This window comes from Acanthochromis polyacanthus, chromosome 14, assembly GCF_021347895.1.
Source record: "Acanthochromis polyacanthus isolate Apoly-LR-REF ecotype Palm Island chromosome 14, KAUST_Apoly_ChrSc, whole genome shotgun sequence".
Taxonomy (NCBI): Eukaryota; Metazoa; Chordata; class Actinopteri; family Pomacentridae; genus Acanthochromis; species Acanthochromis polyacanthus.
The window spans coordinates 23,510,791-23,525,761 of NC_067126.1; the positions used below are offsets into that span (position 1 = coordinate 23,510,791).

The 14,971-nt window shown below is 39.3% G+C and overlaps 1 protein-coding gene across 1 annotated transcript in view; it reads right to left on the minus strand.

The window, feature by feature from the left end:
- Window positions 1-14,971, minus strand: part of LOC110957809 (partitioning defective 3 homolog B-like) — a 241,583-nt gene that overhangs the window by 132,977 nt on the left and 93,635 nt on the right. Inside the window, 3 exon segments of the mRNA XM_022204011.2 lie at window positions 7,736-7,880; window positions 11,793-11,951; window positions 13,437-13,631. Coding sequence (XP_022059703.2) covers window positions 7,736-7,880; window positions 11,793-11,951; window positions 13,437-13,631 — 499 coding nt within the window.

Below are 14,971 nucleotides of genomic sequence, written 5' to 3' on the forward strand. Positions count from 1 at the left end.
ATTTTTGCTTTTCTATCTGTCAGGAAAACTATCCTACCTGAATTCTGAGTGATTCCATGTTTACTGACAAAACAAAGCACAGCTGAGTAGACTTTTATATGTGTTAAGTGTATAGTTAAGATAGAAAAGAGTGTTCTCCTGGAGTTATGTTTACAGACAAACTGAACGAGCGATGTAACCTGGAAATGCCCTGACTTAGAAATTAGACAAAGGAATTCAAAAGTGAGGGCATTCATCGGCCTCGCTAATGAGAGAGGAAATAAAAGTGTCCCATTCATAAAACACGGATCAGCCTGCTTTAGCTGCGTCACACAGGAAGCATTTCAGCCACGATTTTCATTTGTCCATCTTATGTGTGTCTGATTGGATACATTCCTATTTGGATGAATTCAGCTGTATACACAGGCAGCACAACGAGCACTGGACTTCCACTAAATGCTACTAAACCAAACTATACTGTTGTGCTACAAGTCTCTTTTCCTACTTTTTACGCACATTACAACTGTAACTGTGGTTTCTAAGTGCTTACAAAACAAGGATGACCTACAGCTCAGCACTGTGTTTGAAAGCCATCTGTGTAGATACAGGCACAGCTTCACTGCTGCTGCTCCCTCTGAACGCTGTGTCACACAAACCGGTTTGTAAGTTCGAAGGCTTTCAGCAAAGATTATGCATGACGAGGAAAGTAAATTATGCTGACTGTTTTGCAAAGTTACCAAGGATATTCCGAAACCAGTTTTCAGCTATTTAAACCACTGATGGCAGCAGTGGTTAGCTTTAATTGTGGAAAAGCGAGCGACAAATGTTTTACAGCTGCCGTGGACGCATACAGGAGGTGATTATTTGATACTCAGAAAGCGGGTGGAAGAACACTTTAACTAAACACTCGCTACTCTGCTCTACTGTTACTATAAACCTTTTGTAGAAATATTTAGAAAACCAGCCATTAACAGTGAGCAGGACACTAGAAAGTGGGTTAAAGCATCGTTTAAAAGCTACACTGGAAAAAAAAAATGCCTTGAAAAAAATAGAGTAGGAGGAAGACAAGAGAAAGATAAGCGGTCGGATGAGGAAAAATCCGCGAGAGAAAGAAAGAGGATGAAAAGCACACAGCAGAAGTTGCTGCAGATGTATCGCAGCGATACGGCTGTGTCTGCTTGATAAACGAGTTTACGACAACTTGATACACAGACACACAATCCACTCGAGCGTCATTTACATACAGTCATCACTTCTCGGAGCGCGGAGCTGCCACACAACACATGCTGGAATTACTGCACAATCCTCGCTGAGTGTCCTTTATGTGCTTGCATCCGCACATGTGTGACTGAAAGTGGAGACGTTTTGGAGCTGGAGAGGAAAACGGCAGCGTCTGAAGATATCACATCCTCTCATCTCCATCCCTCCCCTCTCACTCTCTTTCTACCGTAATCACCTGCTTTATTTTTCTTCTGCTCCCATTCTTGCAATCTGATATTTTGGCTGTCATTTATCTCTCCTTTCAGATCTTCCATAAATCATTCTTTTTTTCATCCTACTCACTTTTCAGCTCTTTTTTCCCCCCCGAACTTCCTCCCTCCTTTTCACTGCCAGCACCTTAATCAGCGGAACTGTCAAAAACACATTCTTGTTTCACCTCGCACACAAATCTGTTCTCACTGACTCCCACTATTTGAAGTGAAAATGGCGTTTGTAGTGCGGATGATAGATCAATAGCGGTCTGCACCAATAGCAGATAGATGAATCCTCTTCTTCTGCAGTCAACTTTTCCTTCCTGTCATCTGTATTTGTCTCCGGCTTGTCGGTGTAATCATCCCTTTCTATCTCTCTCACTCTCCATGGACTGCAGCGTATTAATTTTACACATACAGTAGCAGTCAAAGGTTCATTCAAGAGCTTTCCTGTTTCCACAGCACAGAATGAAAATAAGTAAAGATATCAAAATCAAGAAAAAACACAAATGGAAATGAGAGCTTTGCACATGATTGTCAATATCTCAACCCGTTTTGTGAGTCACCTGCAGTTGTTTTCAATTCAAATCAGCCTTTTCAGTAGCTAACTAGTGGGATCTTCCTGCCTTCTTAATTCCTTTGAGACTGTCACTTGTGTTGTGCTGAGGTGCTGTTGTTTTACAGCAAATAGCAACATTCTGCAATCATCTGGTTTGTACTTAGCGTTGCCATGATTTGCTTTTCATGAGGGAAGTGACCCAAAATCTAACACTTGACCTCAAGCAAATTGAAATGGTTTGTGAAAAGCTGCAGTTAAAAAAAAAATTAGGGAACTCCGTCAAGATTGTTGGAAAAGTAACCCAGGTAATGATCTTGTGTAGCTGTTTGAGGGAGGAAAGAGTGTGCAGAGCTGTTGTCACAGTAAAAGATGGCTAAATCTAGGAGCTTCAGAAGAAAGGAGGCTACTTCAAAATGATTCTTATGCTGACCACAACAATCCAAATGTGTTATGTAGTAATTCTGATTTCTGCAGGATTGTTCTATACTGTACAAAACAGTAATAATAATGAAAAACTTTTGAATTAGTAGGTGTCTACAAAGTCCGAAGTGTTGATTGTTTCTGTAAATCTATTCAGGCTGGTCCGAATACCAATTTCTGGGCTTCTGATATTTGACCTGGATTAATGACGAATATCCGAATATTCGGATCGATTCATAACGTCCAACAGAAGGGTGGGTGGTGGGGGATGGACAACGAAGGAATGAGTCGAATACCGATCGCGCAACATCGTCTGACGGGGGGGGGGGGGGGGGGGGGGGGGGGAAATCCGGATATTCGGATCTAAAAATAATTATTCGGATACCTCCATAACGACTGACTATTTGGATATTCGGGTCCAGCGCTATTGTGCAGTCATAAATAAATTATGACATTTTAATGTCCCATCACACAATCTATTTAAATATGCTGTCATAACAAAATGAGGAAAGATTGCACAATATCTGCAACTTTTCTTTTCTTTAGATTAGGTAGAATCCATAGAGACAAAGTAGATGGAAAGGAAAAGAAAAGATAGGAAGACTCAATGTAGCAGGCAAAATAAGATGCAGTAATGGATATGAGATAAATAGACAGATGTATAAATGCAAAAATAACACATCTCCATAAATACATATGTAGAGAATCATTACACTCAATTTATTCTTCAGCAAAAGCACACATTGCTGCAGAAAAAAAAAAATCTTCATTTTAATTTGGACCTCAATGCCAAATAAAATGGATTCAGTGTGTGAAATAGTTCATTAGGGGAGTAAAATACTGGCAAGCACACACATATAGACACACACACACAAATGAATAACAGCATGCAACTCACAAAGCCTGAGAAATGTGCTTACTGTACAAACACACACACTAATGCGTGTATGCAAATGACGCTATAGCTGAGGTGAATTTGAACAGCGAAGTGTATTCAAGGTCAGAGCTGTTTGCCAGATTCAGTGTAAACACACAAAAAACAACAGTGTTTGATACTGGCCAAAAATCCCTGAACCAACACACCCACACCCACACACACAGCAGCTATTAACACATTTCTAAACAAGCAGAGATATCATTTAGAAGCAAACACACACGCAAACACACTCGTTCACAAACAAGGACACAAAGACAGATACCAACACTGAGGATAACACAAGCATATATACAGTCAGACAGGAATGCTGGGTAAACACACAGTCTATTTCTGTCACGTCAGAGGGCATGGGGTCTGACGGCACATGAAATTCATGGTTTGGTAAGAACATCGGTTTTGGAGTTGTGGTTATTCAGAAGTGTCTAAGTAGCTGAGACAGTGACAGTCTCAAAGAAAATACGAAAATATCTGTTAAGACAACATATCCAAAATGAACACTTAACTTAAATGAACTAATAAAGAACCAGTACAAATTCAGATTTTAAAATAGTTTTTGTCAATGTCAAGGACACAGCCATGCTCTTTACAAAATAAACAAGAAAAGCACTCAAAAAGTGTAGTACTCCGCCAAGGCTGCTCAGTTATTGTATGATTTCTGACGGATGAACTCTTTAATAAAAAAAATTACCTTGCGGTGCGCACAGGCGTGTGTTATGCATGTGTACGTTATGGAAGTATACCAAATCACGTGACCTAAATATGTAGGGAGTTGATGGGACTCGGAAACACTCGAACAATTTAATCAGTTTTTCCTTGTTTAACATGTGATGGATAAGTCCTGATAAGTCCACAGCGGTCGATTTGTAGTAGTATCGTAATCATGTGATCATCAGCAGCCAGCTGACATAGTGTTCATAGTGTTCACTTGTTGTTATAGTTACAGTGACGCTATCTCGGAGTGATTAAGAAATCTTGAACAAATCTATGGATCTAGACTATAAGCCCCATCAAAATCTAATCACTTGGTCCTTGTGTCATTTCTGACCTTCCCTAAAAATTTCATCCAAATCTGTTGGTCCATTTTTAAGTAATGTTGCAAACAGACAGACAGACAGATGGACAAACGTATGCTGATCGTCACATAACTCCACCACGTTCCTTGGCAGAATAAAAATCCTTATCGTTACTGGACTAGGGGTCCTGGTATTTATATTCTGTGTCATGTAATTAACCTGTACAGTGTGAACTGAGAAATTGCTGATTCTGGACAAGCAGGAGGCCCGGTCAAAAACTCAAAGGTGGTTATAGTGTGAGTTAACACATTGGACGTGTTTATGAAACCTGGTACAGTGTCTGCCCAGCTTTCAAAGCTACCACTTCTAGCATGCTGTAACTGATGGACAAGAACTGGTGCTTTGCCAAAACATTCTGAGTGGAAGTCATATTCTTGAATTTTCATCCCTGAAGCTAAAGCACGTCGACACAAATAGATTTCTCACAGTTTGGCTCACAGGACTGACAACTGATTTTACATTTTAGATTGAACACTATTGACATTAACTTGTAGTAATCAGTTTCACTTTGACATGAAAGAGTCTTTAATTGGTAAATTCTTGTCCAAAAAAAAAAAACGAAATTAAATTGATCACAATTTAATGTTGAAAAACAAGAAAAGTGGGAAACTTCCAAAGGGAAGTAATACTTCATGTAAGCACTACATTATATTTCCTTGAGACTAACCTGAACACTGATCATAATCAACTGTTGCCTAAACTTAAACCAAATTCAACACTTAATCCAAACCTAAACTTAGATGAACCTCAAACCAAGTCTTCATTCTAACATTTAAATATTTACATTATAAGGATTTGGTCTTCCCCCAAAGGGAGGTAAGTTCCCCGTGTGTGTAAACTGATTTACATCCACTCGACATGACTAATACAAGTACACACACACAAACACACACACACAGCACATACAGATAATATAGGGGTGGAAACAGAGCTAGTGTGAAAGGGCATTATGAAGCGCACAGAACTAAAATAACTCACAGGCGGAACCTTGCAATAACAAACAGCAACCTTGAGAAACAAGAGAAAATAAAAGCTGGAAGAGAGAGCCAGGGAAAGAAATGAAAGAGAAAATAGAGGCAGAATACTCTCTAATTAAGTCTGTACTGTAGGTGGCAATATCTTTTTTCTGTTTGCTGTATCTTAGAGACATTGTTTATTTGTTATGATTATTAGACTTATTCAGTGCCTTACTGAACTTACTACGAATGATATGCCCACCTTTGATGCTGCTTTAAGGGTAAAATAAAACAAAACAACAAGAGAGAAGTGCATTAAAATGAGAGTTGGAACAAGGTCAGACTTAACTAGAACAATGTTTCAGGAGGAAACGTCAGAACAGACCTATGTTCCAAGTTTCTGAAAATCTTGGCATACAGGATTCCCTGAGTAGCTTTAAATGGAAACAGAGATTTAAAAAAACACACTAGGTGCACATCTTTGGTAAGTGTAAATAGTCTAAATGGTCTTCCTTTAAAAGACAATAACCGAGGCAGAAAATAAGAAAATCATTCTCAGTGCAGGTTTCCACAGGTAGACCAGTAGAAATACAGTAATTACAAATGAGACATACAAATATTCATCCACTTGTTAGGATGTGATGCATCAATCTTCTGATGATGCTATTTCCAGGTCCAAACCTTTCACTTCCAGGCTCCCAACTTATTCAACAGGCCACAGCTCTATGTCCCTTGTTGATTAAGTAGATCAGAGTCCAAAATAACTATTCAGATGTGATTCTACGGCTTCCAGGGTGGCATAGTGCACTTATATTGAAAATGATTCACTTGAGCACCTCTAAAAGACATTGTCAGTAAGGTGTTTGAACATGGACTGCGTATAAAAGATGGATCTAGCCACTGTGACATCACCCACTGGTTTATGGATTGTTGTTGTTAAATGCAGTTTAAGATATTCAAAAGCTGTAAATGTGGTTCCATGAAAGCCAGAATCAAACAGAAAAGTCTTCAGTCTTGATTTTAAAGAAACAACAGTTGCAACAGATCTGAAGTTTTCTGGGAGTTTGTTCCAGATAAGCAACATGTAAAAACTTGAAGCTGCCTGTCCATGTTTCATTTTGGCTTCGGAGACAGAGGTTTTTATCATGTATTTTACTTTAAATGGGACCATAATTTATAAAATAACTATTGTGCTATAGCAAAAGAGACTTGAAAGTAGCAGGTAAGACCATAAACTCATTGGAAAAATATTTACTGAGATAAAAATCAAGTGTTAAGTAGGGTAATTTTCTCATGCATTTCTATAAAATGTGACATCTCTGTTCCTAAGGCATCGCCACCTGCTGGCCATCAAGAGAATGCAAGTTTAATGCACCTCTGTTTGCTTTACTTGTTGAACGCATAGCCTATTTGCAACTTTTTAATACAGTTCATGTGGTTATATTACAGCCATAGCTCTGGTATATATTAGCCTAATAATACTTATGTAGCTGAGCAGGGGGTGGCAGATCATTATGTTAACCAGCCTGACTTCATTACCCTTCTAAAATGTGGCTCGTACATATTTAGTTTTTCATCTTTATTCAAGTTTTTAGCAGTCCTGTACTTGCTGTTGCTTTGTTTTATTACCTGAGCTAGAAAATGCTGTATCATCTTTAGATGTCAACAAGCTAGCTAGCTCATGTCAAACTTGTAAATCCTCTTTTTGATTACCCTTGATTATACCACCTGGGAGAACAGCATTAATAATCATTCTTTTGAACTATCAATGGTGCCTCGCTGATGAAGGAAGTGATGACAAAAAGGTTCACAGATTCCATTTGCTTCTGGGATCTAAAGGAACATCTGGAACCATAAATGACTAAAATGTCATCCATGGCATCAGTCGTAACAAGTACATTGTCAAACAACAGCAACAACAGGTGAAAACACAAGACAGACAGATAGACAGACAGATGGATAGATATTTTGGTGCTCAGCAATAGAAAAGTTCCAGTCGGAATATCAAAAAAATAAACATTTGTCAAAAAAAGTCCCAAAAATCTGTCAAATATTTACAATTAAATCACAGCATCCTCTTGATTTACTAACTACAGTCACTGATATTATGAGAAAGGTTTTTGACAACCTTGCTCCCTACTGTGTTTGAGGTGACCTGATATAAAGAGAGCAACAGTGATAAGACACAGAAAGGAAAGGGCAAGAAAAATGTTATCCCAGGAGACAAAATGAATAAGCACTTATAATGACATTTTTTTAAAAAAAAATCATGCTATATATGCGGATGTCAAATGTGTAAGCTTGTTAACCAACAAGGGATGTGAAAAAACTGCACTCACCATTAGATGCATAGATGGTGTTGGTCACCAGGGGAGGGTGGATGGAGTTGGTGGCCGGACTGAGGGATCTTGTCTGACCGTTCACTGGACTCATCAGTCCAGAGGAGCTGTCGAAGGAGCGATTGGGTGACACCCCATGCTGATCCTAAAACATGATGGAAACAATATGTTACGAAACACTTTCAAAACACAAAACACAGACAGATAAATCACAGGAATGCTTACCAAAAGTCCCCTTTTTAAAAAGCAAGCAGAAAGCTACAACTGTGAAAGGAAATCTAAACAAAACTTGAAATTAGGACTGAAACAAACATCAGTTATTACGATACAAATTAAGTAACGAAGTGCGTAAAATCAAGTACAATATCGCATAGTGATAGTTTTGGCAAAATATGTGGGGGGGTTTTATTTCCTTATTTATATATTTTTACATCAGTGCCCAATATGTGGTTTGCATTTAAAAGGAGTAATGACCAGAGGTGTAAGTGAGGGTTTTTAGTTGTCTATTCAAACACATTTAAATGTCAAGGAGACTGAATAAGAGGTAGACACTCCAAAGACAGTGGAGGATCAAGGTGAAAGAGGGGCCTCCATTTCCCATGCCCCACAGGGTTCAAAGCAACTCCAGCACCGCATCACCATTCAGAGTGTGTGTGTGTGTGTGTGTGTGTGTGTGTGTGTGTGTGTGTGTGTGGCACTACCAGTGACACCTATCCCCTCCACAGAGAGCCCTCTCGGGGCCCTGTTATAGTCAAACAAAGAATTGATTACAGTGTTGATGTGTCTTCTTTGTGCATGTATTATTTCTTTGGGAAGTTAATTTGCATTTGTTTGTCACTCGTGAGTGTGCTGAAAACTGTACGTATTCATTAACATGCATGCATATGTATGCCATTTTGCCATTGTGATTCAGTGTACTTTTGTGTTTCCTTGTGTATTTTCCTCTCCGTGTTGGATAATCCTTCCACTCAAACAACAAAGAAGACATAACGGTGCTTTATTTGTGTAATAAATCCTCTTTGTCATCCTACTCTTGACCTCTCTCCAGCTCTTGCTTCTCGCCCAGTCTCTCCCTAATTCCAACCCAGAACACATCATTCTTCAGTGTGTTACAGATCCTATGGGCCCCATTGCCCAACGTCATATTGCAAGCCGATTTCTCGCAAAAGATAAATGCTTTTTCAGACACCAAAAGGAGGTTGTTGAGGTATAAAACACTAGATACAGTCAAACATGAAATTGCATTAGCCCTCTTTTTCTCTGTCTTGTTAGACTTTTGACAGGAAATTAGCTTCAGTTACACATATTAAACACAATACAATGAGCGAAGTTGTTGCCACTCAAATATAAAACCATCACTAATGATCTTGGAGTACTTGTTGCTCCTAAAACAAGAAACTTGGTTTAGAAGCAACCTAGCACCCACCTCACCCAGCACTTCAAGTATTGTCATGTATCATTTATAGAAGTCTTTCATAAGGTCTTATAACTTATTTGCTGTACTTGAGAACAGTTTGGGGTTATTGTCAGAGTGTTTGCATGTTAAAGAAGCAAAGGTTTTCTATTTAAAGCAGTAGCACTGCCTGAAAACACTCCACATTTAAATCAAGTCCCCCTCTGGTCACTTAATAGCTAAAAAGTCATCTCTCTGTGGCAATACTACATATTTAGACTGCATTTTTGAATTAATACCTTACTGCCTTAAAATGACTTGCCTCTTTTAGAATGTGTGTGCCTATAACGTCTCCTGTGCTTTTTGTTGCACTTCAATAAAACACTGTCAAACTTATTTATGCAATGCCAAGCAGTGATACTGGAGTAATTCAGTGCAGACCAGGAACCATATTAAGTAATACTGCAGAGGAGCGCAAACTCTACAAAGTTGTAATTAGCTGTCTCAGAATCCTGGTCAGAATTCTCTATTTTTTTTCTAAAAACACGTACAATATCATGCCTGATTAGTGTCAATAACATACAGTATGTCAAGGTTCAGCAGAAACAGTATCAGATTATTAAAACTGAACCTTTGCAGTCATACGTATAAAGCTTGAAGATACACGGCTTTGAGATAGCTCCTGAATGAAAGGAGCAGCTGGATAAAATGACAGATTAGAGAGCGCTGGCACAAGATGAATATAGTATGAACTGAGTGAGAAAGGGAATAAAGGATATACACAAGAAAAGTAGAAAGGGGATGAGAGGAGGGAAAGCAGAGTGGTCCACTTCTGTAATGCTGAACAGCATCAATACCGAAACCCAAAAAGGCTTTTAGGGTACAGTCTCTTATCTATCGGCCTTTATCTTCTTTTTTTCTTTTTTCTCTTTAAGACAAAGAGGGAAACATGGATGCAACCCTTTGATGTTGCTAACAGCTTTCACATCAAGCTATTGACTGGGGATGCCCTGAGCCCTGCGAGCTCAATCACACGACTACACACTCACATACATTCAGCTTCCAGTTTATTTTGTAACACCTAATTAAACCAGCAGTCTAATGCAATAAATCACACGTTAAAGAAGATTATAGTATCCAATTATAATTACGTAGCTGTGTTAAATTCATGCTGATTTTAAAAGCTTTTCTTTTGCTGCGTAACTGTTTTACTACTTCCAGACATTTTGTCTATTACTTTCAGACCACGTTATTAGGTGATGGGCTAATCTAAATACACATATTCATACTGTAACTTTTGTTCTCTCTATGGTCTCTGTGTTAATTCATGTGTTGGTTTTTGTGCTTGTGTGTGAGCATATTATGCAAGCTTTATATGCAGCTTTTTGAAACTACCACCAGGTCGTGCAAAGGGCCTTCCACTTTTGAGCCAACAACCCGGCTTTTTGTGTGCAACGATTTGTCCAAACAAGCCAGCAGAACTGTGTAAAAGGCATCAGCTGAAAAGCAGATGAGATGAAAAGCATCTCTTTTTTTTAACTTATAAAGAAAAGAAACACAGCTGAGTGAGGAGCACTCAGTCGCAAACACACGCAAAGAAGAACGCAGACACACACAAACACACAACATCTGAATAGCTGAAGTGCAAATGCTCTTTTGCTGCTGCCGGTAAGAGCTGAGAAGAGAGCAGGGAGACTAGTGTCAAGAATGCAAAGAATGGATGGGAGGGCTAGAAAGTCATGTGAAGAGAGAGGCAGAGGCATTAGACCACGAGAAGAAAAAAACATGGTTTAATCGTTGAGAGCCGAAAGAGCGGATAGGAGAGATGCAGAGTGAGTATTGGAAAAGCACTGTGGTTTTTCTGATCTTCTGTGATGATAAGGTGAGGCATTTCAGTGCATTATGAACAGACTTTATGCAGTATGAGTTTCCACCTTTGTTTATCAATAAAAATGGCTCAGCATTAAGCTTCACACCACTGAGTGCCCTTTTCCTTGAATAATCTAAATGATTTTTCTTCATGATTCAATTGAAGGTTTGGTAAATAAAAAATTCCGGCAAATGAGAGGTGTGATTAAAAAGTTGTACTAATAAAAAACAAACGCTGATGTGTTTGGTCATTTTTCCCCTTCAAAGCTGTTTCCTTATGAATCTATACACATGTCCCTGTGCTCCTGTCATGGATGGAACATCCCCCAGAAAGTCTTGGTATGGATTTTTGATTTCCGCATCGATCCTAAAGTTGCACAGAGGGTGAAAATAAATAATTTTTTGTCAAACTGATCAAACCATCATATCAAGAATCATTGCTGGGATACGAGGTGGGTCTACGGCCACAACCCAGAGAATAAACAGCAGTCTTCAGAATAGAAACACAGTATCAAAGATAGAAGAAGGTGCACCAGGTAAGTCATGAAACTACGAGTGTAGTGCATTGATTAGCGGTAGTCAATTTCTCCATAGTTACTGAAATATGAACTTCAAACATTAACTGATGATCAATGTTGATGACAATTATTCTTCACTTGATTGATTAAGTGACTAATTAGCTAAATAATGCAGCTCAAATATCCATTAAATATTATAGAGGACATTAATACAAAAGCCAGATTTTTTCCAAGTAAGCAACAACATTAGGACACATAAGACAGAGTGAGCGTATACCTTCAAAACCCTCAGCACCACTAGCTGGATCATCCCTCTTGCGTTTCCCTCCTGTGACATAGAGCGCCGGAGTGTCTCCATGGCCGCATGGTTAGAGCGGCCCAGCAGCGACTCTCCATTTACGGCCACCAGCTGGTCATTGACATTCAGACGACCGTCCTGTAAAAGAAATACTAGTTTAATAATTATAACATTATGTACATTTTCAGCGCTGGACTGCAGACATACTGTATGTCTGTTTTCCAGGTCTATACATAGACAACTAAGGTTAATTAAATAACTCCATTAACCTCAACCTTGTAAACAAATATCAAAGTGGAAGTGTCATTTTCTCGTGCAATGTGTTTTGATATTTTCATTTTTATTAATTGGAGGAATCCCTGAGCTAACACACACCCACAAACACACGCCTGCGGCCTTCACTGAGTGCGTCTCTGAAGTCCAATCAGGAAAAAATCCAGAATAGCAAAAACTGTAACGACACACACAAATGTGTGCTCACACAAACACATACACATCCCCCTGACTGTCTGACAGCCTCCAATACATCAACAAAACCTACCTTCAGCTCTGTCTGCATGACTTCCCTGGGTGGTTATTAATTCACCAAGGAACGTGGTTGTGTTACATAATGATCGGCGTTGGTTTGTCTGTCTGTTCCCAAAATTACTCAAAAATGGACCAATGGATTTGGGTGAAATTTTCAGGGAAGGTCAGAACTGAAACAAGGGCCAAGTGATTAGATTTAGGCAGTGATGGGGCTGATAGTCTGGATGCACAGATTTGTTAAAGATTTCTGTATCATTGCAAGATAGCGGCACTGCGTCACTGCAACTATGACAACAGTGAACTCTACGTCAGCTGCCTGCTGACGATCACATGATTGCAATCCTACTACAAATGAACCGCTGCGGACTTATCTGGACTTATCTGTCGGAAATGACACAAAGAACAACTGATTAAATTGTGGGGATGTTTCCAAGTCCCATCAATTCCCACTGCCCACTAAATATTTAGGTCATATGATTCTGTATCCGTACATAATGTACACATGCACAACAGATGCCTGCACTCAGTACAAGCTCATTTTGTTTGTGGGTACATCTGTGCTAAACGGTCACATTCTGTGTTGCTGTGATTTCTCATCATCAATAACTAATAAACAAATGTGGCATTTCTAAAAATAAATAAAAAATAAATAAAAATGCTGTATTTCTGACAATGCCATAACGGTGGAATGAACAATCTTGGCGGTGTACTGCACTCTCTGAGTGCTTTTCTAGTGTACAATGCCTCAACAGCAGACCCTTTTCCATCTATTTCTGTCAGGTCTGAGCACAGACACTAACAGCTGCACCCGGTGTGTGAGCATGTGTGCATCTGCTTGCCTGTCTGTCTCATGCTGCCTTTGACATGTCAAGTGTGTGGTGGTAAATAAGAGGTCAAAGGTTAACAGATGAGGAGCACACAGTGGCCGAGAAGCAGACACAGCTGAAGCGGCCTTTGCTGGACGATTTCATCCACTAAGCTACACTTCATTCCTGTAAACACTGTTCTGGACAGCTTTGTGTCAAGTAAGTGTGATGTCAGATTAGTAACTGTAGAACTTTGCACAATTTATATTTGCTCATTTGGGTATGTCACCTTGTACGCTGCTCCTCCATGTATGATCGATTTGATGAAGATTCCAAGATCCTCTCCTGTCTCTCTGGACTTGTTCCCTTTGAGGCTGATGCCAAGCCCCGCTGAGCCGGTGTCATTGAGGGGAACCTCAAACATGAGCTGTTCCTTCCCATTCTCTGAAACAACGCTACCTGGCACACGGGACAGCTCGTCTTTCTGGGAGGGAGAGAGTAATAGAGGTAGAATGGGTGAGACATCGATGACAAAGACAGAGGTTTGGAAAAAAGGCAAAGAAAGAGGAGACAAAGGTTAGCTCATTGGGCTTGAATAGCCTCCAGAAGCTAAACTAAAAGCTTTTCCATTTGAGAGAAACCATCACGAGGTGCTTTTCAGCTAAATTTCTCTATGACTGAAAAACTGTGGTTAGTATAAAAAAAAGAAAAAGAGAAAGAAAGCCATTTGGACTGTCTGCTTTTATACACCCATCTTTTTCCCCCTCTCTCAGCTCTGCAATATCAATAAAATGACCTGTGCATTTTCAAGAGGTAATTGGAGAATACGGCAAACACAGAGAGCAAGAGAGACAAAAGCATGGAGAGCAGCAGGGGGAATATAGAGGAAAGGAAACGAACCAAAGACTGGCTATATAGATAAAAATGACTATCATAAAACCCAGAAAGATGTTGGAAAAACAACATATTATCAAGACAGAGGTATGGCAGTAATGACTAAGTCTGAGACAGAGTTAGTGGGAAAAACATTGTAAACATAAAGCACGTAGATCCAGCCAGATGAAAGTGTGTTTGATGGCTCAGCGGGAGAGCTAGCACTGCCGCACCGCATATGGGCTACGCTATCCACACTATCTGAAATGTACTGACAGGTAAACAGTATTTATCAAAGAATACTCTCCATTCCAAACGTGCAACAAACTCGCATAAATGCTTATTTGTGAAACTGGCAAAATAACAGGTCAGTGCACATTTCTGCAACATTATCCAGTATTACTATTAGTGAAGGAAAACAAACTTTTAAGTTCATGAGAATTTAAAAAAAAAAATAGATAAGCCTAATGTGAGAAATATCGAAAATATTAAAAGCACTCTTGTTAATGCTTTAGCACAGTTTGAGTGAATCACCAGCAAAAATAAAAATAAAAAAATTATAATTTGGCAAATTGGAGACAAACACAAAAACAATCTAATTTTAAAATATTAAACATAAAAATTGTATTCATTTATAATATATCCAAGCATTAGATTTACACTTTACACGGAAGACATGAGTATCCTGGTAAAGATCAGGTTTATCAGGTATCCCATTTTTGTGTTTTTGATTTCAGAAACCTGAACATGCCCAGGCTCTGAGAACCCCCATTATGCTGGCTAGAGTACTGTACATGAGGAACCAGTGTTCTGCTGAGTGTATATGTTACCCTAGGTTCTGATCATTGCTGACCACCTGTCCAGGCACAACTTCAGCTAAGCAACACTGAATGGCTTCCTCCTGTTTTGGGAACTTTGCGAAGTAGCCTTTAGCTTTGTCGACCATAGTGC